Source organism: Mytilus trossulus, chromosome 1 (assembly GCF_036588685.1).
Source record: "Mytilus trossulus isolate FHL-02 chromosome 1, PNRI_Mtr1.1.1.hap1, whole genome shotgun sequence".
Taxonomy (NCBI): Eukaryota; Metazoa; Mollusca; class Bivalvia; order Mytilida; family Mytilidae; genus Mytilus; species Mytilus trossulus.
The window spans coordinates 25,095,145-25,111,104 of record NC_086373.1 but is presented as its reverse complement, the minus strand read 5'-3'; the positions used below and the strand labels follow the sequence as shown (position 1 = coordinate 25,111,104).

At 32.2% G+C, this 15,960-nt stretch overlaps 1 protein-coding gene across 1 annotated transcript; it reads right to left on the bottom strand.

Annotated features, from left to right (window-relative positions):
* Positions 1-472: 472 nt before the first annotated feature.
* LOC134720002 (inter-alpha-trypsin inhibitor heavy chain H2-like) lies at positions 473-10,998 on the bottom strand. Its single transcript, XM_063582802.1, has 5 exons — positions 10,789-10,998; positions 3,869-3,908; positions 2,931-3,044; positions 1,638-2,003; positions 473-1,144 (listed from the first exon to the last, which is right to left on the bottom strand). The coding sequence occupies exons 1-5, from the start codon at positions 10,873-10,875 to the stop codon at positions 903-905; spliced, it is 849 nt and encodes a 282-aa protein (XP_063438872.1). The 5' UTR covers positions 10,876-10,998; the 3' UTR covers positions 473-902.
* Between the last annotated feature and the right edge of the window lie 4,962 nt (positions 10,999-15,960).

The following is a 15,960-nucleotide window of genomic DNA, read 5'->3' as shown; positions in this document are numbered from 1 at the left end:
AAAAATAATCTGAATAATATAAATTAATATACATACAATATAAAGAAAAAAATACTAAGCAAGATGGAGATTAACATCAAAACTGTTCTATTATTGAACACTTAAGCAAATTTGAAACTATACATGTACATATATATATGATACATATATACCAAAACAATTGCTAAAATGTCTAAAGCGACAAAGCTGAATCTAAACAAAGGGAAATCTCGTTTGAACGGCTATGATTTTCAAAACCATAAGCGGGTCGCAGGGTCTTACTAGCCATTTTTAAAAGGGGGAGAGTTCCAAACTATATGTCCCCATTCAAATGCATTGATCGGCCAAAAAAGGGGGTTCCAACCCCCACCCCCTAGATCCACCAATGGGTCGTTTTCTCTCAACTCATCCATTTTTGTTTTATATACCATTGTCCTTTATGTATAACACGGAAGGCATTTTAAATAAGATTAAAAAAAATATATTATAATAAATAAAAGTTTTCATAGTCTTGAGTTGAGGAATGGAGAATCTCACGAAATTGTATGAATACCTGATAAATGTTTGAAAATTGCATTTGCAATGTTTTTTCTCTCTCTAAAATATCTATTTTAAATATATACTATAATAGTTCAACAATGTGTTTTATATGTTGACAGTGTGCAAGCCAATTGAACATCATGTCATTTTTAACATGATCATGCCTTTTACTTGTTTGGATACATTCAATATCAATTTTAATTATTATTTGAAATACATAATTGTCATCAATTTCTTGAAAATTTAGAAACAGCTAAACTACTAGTCTCTTCGTTATGACGAACAAACCTTTAAGGTCAAACGATATTCAAAGTTGGAGGACTTTATCATGCCATTTTCATTGTATTCCGCATGCGTCAAATAATGAGACAATATATTTTTCTTTATGCGGACGTTATATCAGAAACAAAATAATCGCTCAATTGACCATCAAGCAGTCCTTCGGTTCTTCTGTGGACATTCCAACACCACACCATTTCAGTGGTAATAACATCTGGCTGCTGGTGTAAAATTGCTTTAAAATGTGTTTTATGTCCGTTTTCAATCTCTCTGAAAAGACCACGTTTCCTTCCTTGGCTGTCAATTGTGATCTTCTTAAGCGTTGTCCTTTTGTGTACAAATTGACCTATATATATAAAAGGTGGAGTTGTTAGTTTAGATCTGAAAAGTGTTCTCATTTATATCTGATAAGTATCATAACCTTCTATATTTCTGATTAACTGTAATTTCTAAGCTAGTTGATTTTGAGATTCTTGTCAATAAAAGCAACAAGTAATTTGTACTTCAATAACTTCAAATCAAATGAAAATACTTAAATTGAAAATTCCAAATAATTGTTTTGTTTTTGGCTGTAGTGCTAAAAATATTCTCAAATTATTAGTATTGCGATGGAGCATAAGTTCATTCCTCCGAGTGATATTTATTTTTTAATTGATATAAATAAAGGTATGAATATTTCATTCAGTCGCTAAAACAAATCATTGTCACGTCACTTATAAATAGAACAGATATTATATACCAGAGCAGAAATGGGAAATTTCTAACACTGAAAACGAGTTTTGATATCAAAACTTAAATATACATGTATAGATGCCGATGATGTTAATATTGATACATACCCAAAATACCCCCTGCTTTATCTGAAATTCCTGTTTCTTTGTCTATGTTCATATTCAAGTAGTTGACATTAAGACCTGTATCTTCCTTCATGAGTCGACGAATCTCAATAGCGACATCATTTCCAAGTTCAAGGTGCATTATATTGCCATGGCGTCTATTTCTATTGAACTGTATTTTTATATTATTCATTTCAAACACATGTTCTTCATTCCATGATAGCGATGCGCCATTGAACGTGATGTCGTCTGGTTTGATGTGGATCTGGGCATTGTGTGTTTGTAGGTAAAGTTCGCCGATGAAAGTCTTGAAACTGCCGTCTGCTTTTTTCTGGTTTGAACTTACAATGCCACCATTTATTGTTATACCTATCGATAAAGTATATTGAAATCGTTATTTCAAGACAATGAATGATGATATTAGAAATAAATAGAGATATCTACATTTGTTTGTAAGGTTAACTTAAAGTTATAAATTACTTTTTTAAATCATAAAAATGACGACAAACTGACACCAACTTACCTGAGAAATTGGAAATGAGACAGTTTTTCAATCAAAATTTAAGAAATAACCGAACAAGGTCATCGAACGACCTTCAACGATTGACAAAAAACTGAAACGAAATCCGCCAGCGACATTGAATTGATCTTTTTTATCGGACATATATATTACTTATTATTTTTGGCATATTTTCGTCTGGCGTACTAAATTATAATCCTGGTACCTTTGATAACTATTTGCGATGTGTTTGGAAATTTTAAAGTTGTTCCAGCGTTCGCTTAAATTGTATAAATCAAGATTTTGATAGAGTCTTAATTTGAATTGACATGATTCATTTTTCATCGTGCAATTACTGAAGAAGGATATCTGTTATCCGAAATATCTAACATATTGTTCGTTTTATTGTGTTTTTTGTGATGTTGTATTCTTTTAGACTTGTTATATATCATATTATGTAGTGTACTGCATCATGTTTATATGATCCATCGCCCGGTAAGATTTATCGTTGACTATTTATTCAGTCATTTAATATATTACTTATTAGATACACTATGGAATGTGTTTTTAAAACATCATTCTAAGCGTTATTTTGATCCTATTTTTCCCCGTTAACACGAGGGATCGCATAACCTCAATGTTCAACCCAGCTTCATTCTTCATCTGCAATAGATTTTAAATCAGTGGTTGTCGTTGGTTCCTGCATGTCTGCCATTCTGTATCGTGTTTAGTGATTTAAGCCAGAATTTTACCATTTATTTAAAGTATAAACAAGTGTTAAAAATTTAATCTTTCACCTGAAATGGGATCTTTCAACATTCGGATCACATCCCCTTCAACTGCATCAATATCGAAGCAGACTGGAAAATCAAGACTATCGATTCTAAGCATGAAATGGGGGTCGCCTCCGCCTGTATTGTAAAAAAAGGAAATAAATGAATACACTGGATCAGGTGAGTATCAGTAATAATTATAAATAATTAATCTAAACAAATCGCGTTAACTGTTATTTTAACTACATATTTGCTGAACAATGGATGTGTATGGAAGGCTGTTAAACTGTTAGTGGCAAATATGAAATTTGTATTGAGGATGAAAATAAGTAAATCTTACATAAAAAAAAATTGTACTGGACTGACATACTCAGCCGTGATTTTAATGTGCTACTTCATAAGATAACAATTTACAGATTTGTAATCCAAACATGACCAGTTGTTTTCATTGCGTCCCGAATAGTGTTTGCCCTCTCTCCGGGTAAGAACTTGTCACTGCTTTTGGTAAATTAAAGCTTTGAAAATAAAATTGTGGCTCAGAAATTCGACAACCAAATTATTATACCCGTAGTCACGGGGGATGAGAAATGGACTCTGAAAACATGCTTGTGACTATGCGGTATCGACTTCACTCATTGTTGAAGGCCATGCGGTGATCTATAGTTCAGTGTTAAATTTTGTATCATTTAATCTCTTGTTAGGAGTTGTCTCATTGTCAATCGTACTACATCTTTTTTATAAGGACTATTAAAGTTGAAATTGTGGAAAATGTAGATTTTTTAGTCATGGCGTTGGTCAGGTGTTTTTTTGACTTATTAGTTTGAATTTCCCTCTGGTATTGTTTGCCTTTCTTTTGTTATGTTCTTTATTCAGAAATGTATTAATATGAAAATCGTGTACTGACTTGCATGATGCTCCACTAAATGAAGTATGAATCTTAATATATATATATATATACAAACCTCCGCCTTCTTTACCGACACCTTTTTTCTTTTTTTCATCCTACAATTTTAAACTAATCAATTGCATACATTGTAGATAAACAATTCAGTATTTTACCAAATTGTAAGGTCGCAGTTGTGTTTTGCTTTAGAAATAAGTCCACTAAAAGGTAATTTTTTGATAGTCCCCAAGTAAAAATTAAAAAAAAGAAGATATGGTATTATTGCCAATGAGACAACTGTCCACAAGAGACCAAAATAACACAGACATTAACAACTATTGTAGGTCACCGTACGGCCTTCAGCAATGAGCAAAGCTCATACCGCATAGTCAGCTATAAAAGGCCCCGATCTGACAATGCAATTTCCAGTAGGATAGCCGTCCCTAAAAAAAAACCACAGAAGTAAGATGTGAAACAATTCAAACGATAAAACTAACACCCTTATTTATATTACGAAAAACAAATATTTTACACAAAAACAAACGACAACCACTGAAATTAAAATCATTGTTTTGATTTAGCTCAAAGAGTATGTCAAACCGATGAGTCAATATCTAGATAAAAATATTTAAACAAATATAATTTTGTATTTAAATATCAGTTTCAAACTGTACTGTTGGACTGCTTTTTAAGTCTTAATCAATATCAACAAAAAGAACCTACAAAAGAAATCAATACAGAAAAAGCACATAACTTTAAAATGACGGTATCATATATAATCACGCATGTGTCATCACACATTTTCTAATGTCTGTTGCTTTATTAATCAAATATCCTATACCTGAATTTATAAACGAACAGGAAAATACGGTTTCGTAGAATAATGTAAAAAAAAACTGAATGGGTGAGAATAGCACCTTTTTATAAAATCATTCCTGAAGGTGAAATCATAAGTTCAAGATGAATCCCTTTTTGTGACATACGTAGAATCAAGTAAATGTTTACCTTTTTAATATTTGATATCAAAATCAATGCAGTTTCAGATGTGTTAGTAATGGGGAAATTTGGGATTTCCTATCGAACCACGTGAAAAATTTACACGCCATCAGATGTGTTCAATCAAAATCAATTTTAAGGAAAGGAAAATAAACAGAGGGAAAACAATATAAACGGTTGGTATGAAGATGCCATTGAGAAATTCTAAAACAAAAGTCTAAAATAAAACATATTTTAAGTCGCTGTTGTTTTTTACTTGAGATGGATTATTAAATTTGCATATGAAGTCAATCTCTCATACACAAAAATGATAAGTTGTAGTATGATTGCCAATGAGACAACTCTCCGCCACAGACCAAACGACGAAGTTCACAGTTTAAAATCCAACAATGAGCAAACTACATATACATACCATATGCAAGTTATAAAATGCCACTAAAACATTTCAAACGGGAAAAGTACAAAGGCCTGGTTTATGTACAAATATTAAACTATAAACATAAAACAAATATGACATTGAGTTTATTCATTTATTTAAGAAATACTTTTAAATAATTTTGAAGATCCGAATTGAATATAAATATTGTATTTACTGAAGCCAGCATTGTTTGGATTGTTTTCAAATAATTCATGGTCTAACTACTTGTGGATACTGTTTCCTGCACCGTATACAGCACCCGTCGTGTTATTTCTTTGTTCAGTTCTGTAATGATGGAAGGTTATGACTGAGGAAGAATATCAGATATGATTTCTGACACACTTTTGTCATAATAGCCAATCAGCTCATGATGGCGACTGTAAAATATCTTGCGTGATGACCTTAATTCCATTGATTCATAGCCCTGTCTTGGCAACGTTTGAGAAAGCAGTATTCCTCGTTCAACAAAATCAACGTACTTTGACCTAGCTCTAAATTAGCCATAAATTGAGGAAGCAATAAAGTAATAAATCTTCAAAAAGGGGACATTATTAATGGTTATATTTTATTTCCAAAATGAACATAAATATCAAAACTCAATACTAGTATTTGATTAACGAAAAGTAAACAAAACGACTGCAGCTGATAAAGGTAACCTAGACATATCAAGAGTGACGTAGGACAAAGGTCCGTTTATCAGAGTAATATGGGTCTGTTGATATTCACTTTCTACTTCTTAAGCTCCGGAGATCATTTGTGATTGTGTTATTTATTTATACATGTATTTGTACGTTATATTTCATTATGTTAAATGCATGTGTCAAAACTATTAAAGTTTGTGTATGTCTTTATCACTTTAGGGGACGACCATTTGATATTCTGGGGGGGGGGGGGGGGGGGGGGGGGGCAGGAGGATTTCTTTTTGATCGGTTATTTATTTTTGTAAACTGAGAGGACAGATTATTCATTTTCTGCACTATTGAAGCAAGATTTTTCATTTTCATTAAAGCAAGGGACTGATTATTCATTTTCAGAACTATATTTATGATAGTCGAAAACATACATTTTTTAAAATATTTGTTAATTATGAATAATACATGTAACGTGACGGTACCCAAATTGCACCTATTTTGACAGTTTTTGCACCTAGTTTTTTTTATGACCAAGAAATGAATGTCCTTAATGGGTTTATTTTGTAGCCCTATCCTTCTTTATTGTATAGGTACACCAATTTAATTTTTAATCCATATTGAGTCATAAAAAAATGGGTTTGAATCAACCTCCAAACTATCAATGATTCTGTAATAAGGAGTACCCAAATTGCATCCATGCTTAAATTCACATCGTCAAAAGTCTAATAACCGAGCTTTTGTTTAATTTCTTCAAATATTTTGAACAATTGGATATTAGTCCATGCTTACTCTTCATATTTTACGAAATGGATACTTATAATATATTGTATTTGCTAATTTTAAAAATGAAGTCGCATGATGACGTTTTTGTACAATTTGCTTTTTCAGTAAACAGTCCATCTGTTGATAAATACTGTGAACGTTTTGTGTATATCTAAATATGTTTACCTATGTTGAGAGATGTGCATAGTATCATATCATAAAAATACAATTTTTTTAGTCTCTAGGAAATGTTGTAAGATTTCCGTTGCTATTTTTTCTAAATAGGTGCAATTTGGGTACTCGGTGCAATTTGGATACCCTTACGTTATAGTCAAGTCATTATGTACCCTTTAATCAGAAAAGATCAGTATCCCCTGCAGAAATTTTAAGATTCAAGATTTATTTCATAACCTCAGACACATACTTGAATGACTTGTGTACAAGAGGACAATATATATACAAATATATACTAAGATAATACATAGCGAGACAGGACTAACGAAACACAAATACAAAGTAATAAGTATATTATAAAAGACAATTGGTATAATTAGATTAAGTATTTTATAATTTTCTTCACGAAATGAATCATTTATATTCCCATGCAATATACATGTATTGCATACAACAAACATACATAAAGTATTAAAGTTAATTTAGTTTGGTTTTATCTAGCCTTTTTCAAAAGTATTGTTAACATAATTTGCCGAGCGGAGCGTGGCAAAAAAATTTTGAAGGGTTTTGATACCGCTGAAGGCCCAAGAAGCTATAGACCTGCTAAGTTATTTATTTTCAATACATTGCAAGTCAGGTTATTTATTTTCAAACTACCACAGAACAAACCATTTGTTTTTGTGATTATCAAGGCTGAGTTATTTATTTTCAAAATCCTCCTGCCCCCCCCCCCCCCCCCCCCCCAGAATATCAAATGGTCGTCCCCTTACCATAAGTTGAAATCCGGGCAATAAGGAGAAATTAATGTGGTGTGTTACATTTGTACTCAGTCAAGGATTTTTGAAAGAATAAAACATAAACAAAGCCATCGTCCTTCATGTTTTATGCTTTAAAGTATTATAGCTTATTCAAACCATTACGGTACCCAAAGTAATAATAACATGAAGTTATTAAATTTTTAACATGTGCAGTTTTCAAGAATTTGTAAATCAAATAGAAAATTGTGTTTTGTAACCTTGGTCTATATTGATCGAATGTAATGTAAAGTTTGCTTTCTTAAAGACTAACAACAGTTATTGTTGTTTTATTTGAACACACCTATTATTTTTTCTAATTTTTCAGTTGAACTGGTGTACGTTTTTGAACACCCATACTTAAATGGACATAGAGAACCACTTCAACCATGAATGCTTCATAACTCACTAGAAACTGCCTTTACATTATATATCCTAAAATGTAAATGTGATAAAAAAAAAAAATCAACAATAACTGACAAAAAAACCAAACACTGACCACCAAAGGAGCATGACCTACCCAAAAATTGTCAAATAGATATAGGAAAATGTGGTGAGAGTCAGAGAGTGCCAAAGAGACAACACTCCATCCAGATAACAATTTATAAAGTAAACAATTATAGATCAATGTACGGCCTTCAACACGGAGCCTGGCTCACACCGAACAAAAAGTTATAAAGGGCCCCACAATTACTAGTGCAAAACTATTCAAACTGGAAAACCAATGGTCTAATAACTCCAGAAAAAAGTAAAATATCGTCGCAATATTTATATTGATTTATATAACGGCTGTAAAGGCACAGATGGACTGAAACGTAAAAACGTTTACTAAATTCAGATACGTGTATACAGCCGATTTCATTGAGTGTATAGGCGAAAGTAGTATCTTCGGTTTAACTGAGCTTGTTTGCTAGCTGAATCGTAAGTCATTATTAGGTAAGGTAAAATACATGTACCACCGACTAGTCCCACAGATAACCAACCTATATGTCTGTAGGACTAGGCTACTTCGAAAGGAGGAATACTGTAGTATACATTACCTTATAATGACTTCGCGGTTCAGCTAGCAAGCAGGCTAACCAAAGATATTAACGTTGCCTATACACGCAATGCAATTGGCTGTAAAACAAAACTTATTTGTTTAAGTGTGATTTAGGAAGTAATTACATACATTCAGTAGAACCTTGTGTAGGGCATGCATGTAGTGTTAAATTCAGTTAATGATGAAGCGCTCAACCCTTTCCTACTTAGTTTTTTTTTTTTTATATATTAGTCTAACAATAATAGAACAAACTGTAATACAGTATAACTGGAAAAGAAACTACTACAAGATTGATCTAATCGATACAAGTTGAAAGCTCAAATACGAAGTGCAACATGGAACAACTAACCGACCTAACAACACTTAACGTTACTCAGCTTTAAGATCAATTTCAAAAAAGGGTAATTTTGGTGACCATGTTGATGACAACATACTTCAAAAGTGAACCAATACAAAAAGACATTGTACATGTACGCAACAAATTTACCTCATACTGTAAGGGTTTCAAGTTAGATATTAATTAGAAAAGTTTATGGACGGACGACGGATAACAGATGATAAGGTAAAAATATCGACAACTTCTGTCTCAAGAACAGTGAAAAATTAAAAAAAAAACAGATATTAAAGTATGCTGATATTTTTTTTTAATCTAACAATTTATGTAATTTCCACAATCCTTTTTTCAATCCAATACAACGATTACGGTTTTCAATAAAATGTTTGTGCAAATTGAATGTTATTCAGACTAATTATTCAGAAAACGGAAACTGGGGTCGAATGTCATTTCTTGATCTTCTTTGATGTTTTACTTAATAAGGCAAATGACAATTCAAGATAAAGACACTCCCACATATGCAGACAAAAAGTATAATACAATAACTTATTACATAAATATTTGCACGTTTGATCATATTGACAAAACTCGAAAAGTGAAGCTTTCCAGTTAGAAAATTTGACCTTTTCATTAAAAAAATTCACTTATTGTGTTACATTTTAAGCATCTAAAGTTTGGGTTGGTATGCATATCTTGGTAAATAGCCAGCTCAACTGTCATATTACATGTATTACATTTGGTGATCCGGCTTCAATAACATACGTCTATTTTATAAAAAAAAAATAATATGTATTTATGCGTGATAACTGAAGCAAACAAACTTAAACAATCATGTTACTACATGTTTGATCATCATGCATTTAGAGATAAATTACATATAATCTGTTTCGGTTTCTGCGTGAGAAAGGTCGAGGAGACACATGTTTGTACTTCAGTACATTGAACTGACTCATTGTCAAATCATTTCAGTGAAAATAGGCCATTTTTATATAGGAAACAAATCTAGAAGGGGGATAGTGGTAGTGGTGGGGCAGTTACCAGAAAGAACTAGAGTGACCGAATAAACCTTTGCATGGAGGTTTTAATGTCAGAATTTCAAGTCCCATTTTCTGATTTAAATCAAGGGGAAGGGATTTTTTTTTTATTGTCTTTGTGTTGTGTTGTGGTTTTTTTTGGGGGGGGGTGGGGTGATGGTGCATTTCTCTGTATTTTTAAAATTTTTATCCATGTTTTTTATCTTAATTTTTATGCAAATTATTTTCTATTCTGTAAATCCTTTCCAAACCCTGCTATATTATATACATATCATATACAAATTATTATTTTAGCTTTGGTTATTCTTTACCATGTTTACTTCTCTGTATTTTTAAAATTTTTATCCATGTTTTTTATCTTAATTTTTATGCAAATATTTTTATTTATTCTGTAAATCCTTTCCAAACATATTATACATATCATATACAAATTATTATTTTAGCTTTACTTATTCTTTACAAAAACAACTATTCAACTATGTTGTTATACATTTATACTACAAAGTTATTCTATTACAATGTAGTTATAAGCAGACATATTTAGTATGTTTGATAATTTATTCTTGAAAAAAAACAGCAATTGTGATACCGTGGTTAAATAATATGCTCGACAAAATGAAAAATATAAAAGTATCCTTTCAAATTTACACAAAATTTCATGTTTAAAAAATAAAGCGCTTGCATTATACGTAATTTATGATTTCTTACACATATTTTAAAACACCTTTATGTCGATATTGAATTATGTAATCTTCCGACAATCGCTCTTCAGCTATCAAACTAAATTTTTGTAAAAAGTAAAAATATATTTACCTGAGTTTGTGAACATCCTTCTTGTAAAATGCAAGACAATACCACAAAGACAATGCAAAGTGTTGGCACAATTCTTTCCATTATCATTTTCAGATTGCCACTGTATGCAAGTGAGAAACGTCTTTAGTGCAAACAAACAAAATTTCCAACTGGAAAAACCTTCTGCATGTCAATAACCTCTTACCTGGTTAAAATAATTGAACCTATATTTAGATGAGGCGCAGCTAGAGAGCATATTGCGTAACTGTAAACGTCTGCTTGTGTTATTTGTTTTGCGAAATAAAATGTTCAAAACAGTTAGAAAAACACACCGATACATTAATCCGGACACACATTTATTGTCCTGTTCTGTTTATCATAGTCACCGTTTTTCAAATATTTTGTCTACCTTGCTACAAAGGTCAAAGAATTTTCTGAAGTATGTGGTGTGTGTCCCCTCTGGTGAAATAGTCTAAATAAAAGGTTAAAACTTTTTTTATTTTTCAATTATATCAAAAGTAAATGTTTAAAGTAAAGAAGTTTAATCGGAGTCTCACAAGAGTAGTATCCCGTATAAAAATATACAAATTAATACATTGCATTTTCTTATGGGCCCCGGCTATCATCGAGAGTTTCCAATATCTAATCTCAATGCTATCTAAATATAATTTATTATGACCGTGGAATAATAGCTGTGTCGGTATTGAAAAGCAATTTTTCTGACTTGTATGACTTTGTGTTTATCATACATTTGCGAATCAACTATCTTGGCAAAAGAGACACAAAACTTATATAAACACAGCACACCGTTGTGTAATTTACTTCAGGTTGTTTTATCCATTCAAAATATATTATATTTTAAATGTGATAGATTTTCAAGTTTCTTTTTTATTATCATAATACAAATACAAAATTAATCACCAATAGTGCTATCGCTGCGATATCGCCTTTCTGTGCTAATGCGGCGTAAAACAAACAGCAATCCATTAATCAAATAGTGCTAGCTATACATTTGAGAAAAAAAAACTTGACAACAAAAAATATCCATCATAAACTAAAATCATTAATGTTTACCCCATTTTTCGGATAGAACAATATTTAGTAGATTTAGGTATGGCCGTCTTCAGCAAGGTAATAATACAGTTTGAATTATGTCACAAACTTATTGTTCAGAGTTTATATGAACATACATATTTGAACTATTCTATTGCATAGACCGTATCGTATGTTCACCACTAGATGATTTAAATTTTATTATTAAGACATTATTCAATCTAGGCGTGAAGCTGAAACCCGGTCTCCAGTTGCGGAATTTTCTCACTGTGTTGATGACCCATTGGTGGCCCTCTCTTGTCAGCTTTTGGTTTATGGTCGGGTGGTTGTCTCTTTGACATTTATCCCATTTTCATTCTCTATTTTGTGCAAAGATGCACAAAAGAAGTTAAACTGATGATAAGCATTCGAATGTTATATCTCTGCTTCTAAATCTGGTTGTTGATATACAAAGTATCTATCTGTCTCTTTGTTCTTTCTTATATCGAAATTTTGTATGCTTAAATGAAAATGCAAGTATAGCTGTAAAGAAGGTTTTTCTTAGAAAAATATGATATACAATATATGCAAGGGTCGATAAGGGTAGGTGGTAATTTAATGGGTTTAGTTTTTCTAAATGTGAAAAACATGCTCCTTCTTAACAAAATCCTATTAGAAGGTTTTGTTTTAGTTTTTAATTTCATTTATGGTCTAGGGCCAGTAAAAAAAAAAAAAATGTATGTACTGTTTTGGTCAAACACCTTGTACTTACATGTAATTGATGGGTATATACTATCAATAGTATACTCTCATGTCGCGAACAGTGAAGTACGTAATTATAACAGACATTAAAACACACGAAAAACTTTCGAAAGTTTTACAAGAATCTGTAAGTAGCACTAAAGATAACTTTGAAATTAAAGTATCACAATTATACATGAAAAACAGGGGTGAATATACTTAAACTATGCCTTCTTTAATGGGTACCACAGACATGACTGGTTACGGTTTTCCCTAACAAAAATAAAGAAAGGAATTTCCACTTTTACATCAGTCTCATTAAGTGCATGATGCATTCGTTCTTTCTTAAATTAAACCAGTTTTAACCAGATTGTTAAAATTTCTTAATTGATAAACCACAGATTTTAGTGTAATTTCCTGCAGTACACATATGGAACAGTGCATTCGATTTATTTCTTTGAGTAATTGGAAAAACAGATTCGACTAAATACTACCCCGTTGTTTACTACTGCGCCCTCTTTTGATAGTTTTAAATGCTAAAATAACTTTATCGGACTAAAATCTTTATACATTTAGCGATGATGTAAAATATATTCATTGTATTTATTAACCCGTAAGCCTAATGTTCAGATTTATATAAATTTTCAATCTAACTGTAAGTGATAATAAATCGAATACGCGTCCAAATTAGTATGTAATTTCAACTCTAGTTATCTTCCCAAAGTTTTTATATCCCCAGACTTGGAGATGTGATTATATTGCATTCACACTGTTCGTACGTCAGCCTTTTTGTCACATGTTTGGTCATATTTTTCTGATAAGGTACTGAATTAATTTTTGGTCAGCTGCTTGACAGTGATTTGATGTAAAGTGTCAGCTTCTTTTTTTTAGTTGTCAGACATAATCTTCCTGTTTGTTAACACCTTAACCTTTTCGGTGACATCCCATTTGTCCGACAACCATTATTCCGACAGCCCATTACTCCGACAGCCCACTATTCCGACAGCCCATTACTCCGACAGCCCACTATTCCGACAACCCATTACTCCGACAGCCCATTATTCCGACAATGCATTTTTCTTAATATGTGTATGGACAAATTTTCCATAAAAAGACCAACTCCGTTCTCTGTAATATTTGTGGTTGTCCGTTTTGATCCCAATTATTCTTTCCATACGGGATATAAGTCTCAGTATATTGGAGTTGATACAATTGCTTATTGCAATGCCCAGTCCTTACCCTAGTCCCTCTTTCGTTTCACGTGTCTGGGTATTTTATTTCTCTTTACATTTCGTCGTTTGTGTGTCGTCCACTGTCAGTATGTACTGTTCTAGTTCGCTGTGTTTTTGTGTGCGTCTTGCTCTACCTTATTTCATTAGATCGTCGGTTACCCCCTTTCGCGTATCAGGGGAGTGAGGTTTCATGCCGTCAGTCAAATTGAGAAAAACAAAGAGACAAATACATACCCAGATCCTTAAAAAATAAGATGACAAATAGGACGAAATATGTGCTCAGAAAAGATTAGCAATTCCAATTACGAATACGGTATCATGTTCGGGAATGTGAATCCACGACATACGGTGCCAGTGCACAGCACTTCCAATAGCGATCTATCAGACATAGTCTGAGATATGGCACTCAATTTATTTGTAGTGGTACCAATTTTATATCCCGAGCTTATTTCAAAATCTAGAAAAATATACCTCTTTTATAATGGTTGAAGGAAGTGCAGGACTGATGATTTACAACAAAACGTATTACGAAATACAAAATTTAATATGACGGACATGAACATTTCGGCAATTTCTATTTTCAAAAATATTCAAGAGGAAAAGTGATGTCGGGTCGGTGACTGTTTATGACACAGAAATATATACAGTCAACGTATTTTGACTGCTTAAATATAATGAGTGCGTATATAAGCCAATAACAATAAGAAATCTAAGACAATGTGTGACATTCTTGTCCTGCTTGTGTCTTTCTCCAAATTGTCTAATTGTAAAAACTTACTACATGATGTGTTTTGTGGCAAACTTGACACTTATTTTTCATTTAAAGATTGTTTTCAAGGAGAACAAATATTTAGATATCATTGATTTAAAGAAAGGAAGTTCATATGTTAATTAAGAATCGGTGCTCACCCATTACATTAAGAATTGAAAATGCCAGATATTCAAAAATCGTAGTATACAGCTGATGAAGTTGAGGATGAGCGTCATTTTTCAATCGAATGCTCACATTATCAAAATTTGTGGGAGGAACTCTTTCAGCATATTCAGTCTAGCACATGTCAGAACTTTGAAAAGTTAGATAAATATGATAAATGTGCTAGTTGGTTTTTTTCTAGTTTGTTTTGGCTCCGATTGTGACTGAGGCTTACGGTGTTATAAAGATAATTATATCATATTACTATGATTTTAGTATTGTAAAGTCTTATTGTTGACCCAATCATTATACCGCCGCTTCGCAAAAGTGGGAACATACGGTTTTACCTCTGTCTGTCCGTCATTTCAACCGTCCACTCGTCAGTTCGTCCGTTCGTCCCATGAATATTTTCGTTGCATCTTTTTCAGGAACGACATTACAAGGATTTCTGAAAGGTTTATTGAAGTCGGCTACATCGTGTTATACGTTTTCAGATTCATTACTCAACAAATCCTGTTAACCGAACACTCTTCACATGACAGCCAAGTTGAAAATTTTCGTCACACATTTCGCAGGAACTACTGTACAATAAAATGATTTCTGAAATTTTGTTTCAAGGTTTATTTTAAATAAGTCATCTATACGGTGTGAGGATTTTTCAGATCACAACTCAACAACATAATATTTTCTGTTCTTTTCTATATACAGATTTCGAATTGAGTGTATGGAAAGTATTCGAACTACCTCAGCTTTATGTTATACATTTGTGCGGAGTTATTTCTTAAAATATTTTATTACATATCTAAACGTAATAATACAGACAGACAAGTTGTATTTTACCCTCATACCCTAATACTTGACTTTATAAGTGTCGGACTTATGGGTTGTCGGAGTATTGGGCTATCGGAGCATTGGGTCGTCGGACTATTGGGTTGTCGGACTAATGGGTTGTCGGATCGATGGGCTGTCGGACTAATGGGCTGAATAATGGTGTGTTCAATATGTTCAATGAACTAATAAATTCATCAGAGATACTATATAAGACATAACGTTTGTATTTACGACAGATGCGCGTTGCGTCTGCAAAAGCGACGCTCGAATCCAAGAAAGTTAAAAAGGCCAAATGAAGTACTAATTTGAGGAGCATTGAGGACCAAATTCCTAAAAGTTTTAATATATAAATACAGCTAAGGCAAAAATCCATTCCTGAGGTAGAAACTTTATGTCACACTCTTTTCAAGTACTGTAAAAAGTTTTTTTTAGCATCAAACATAG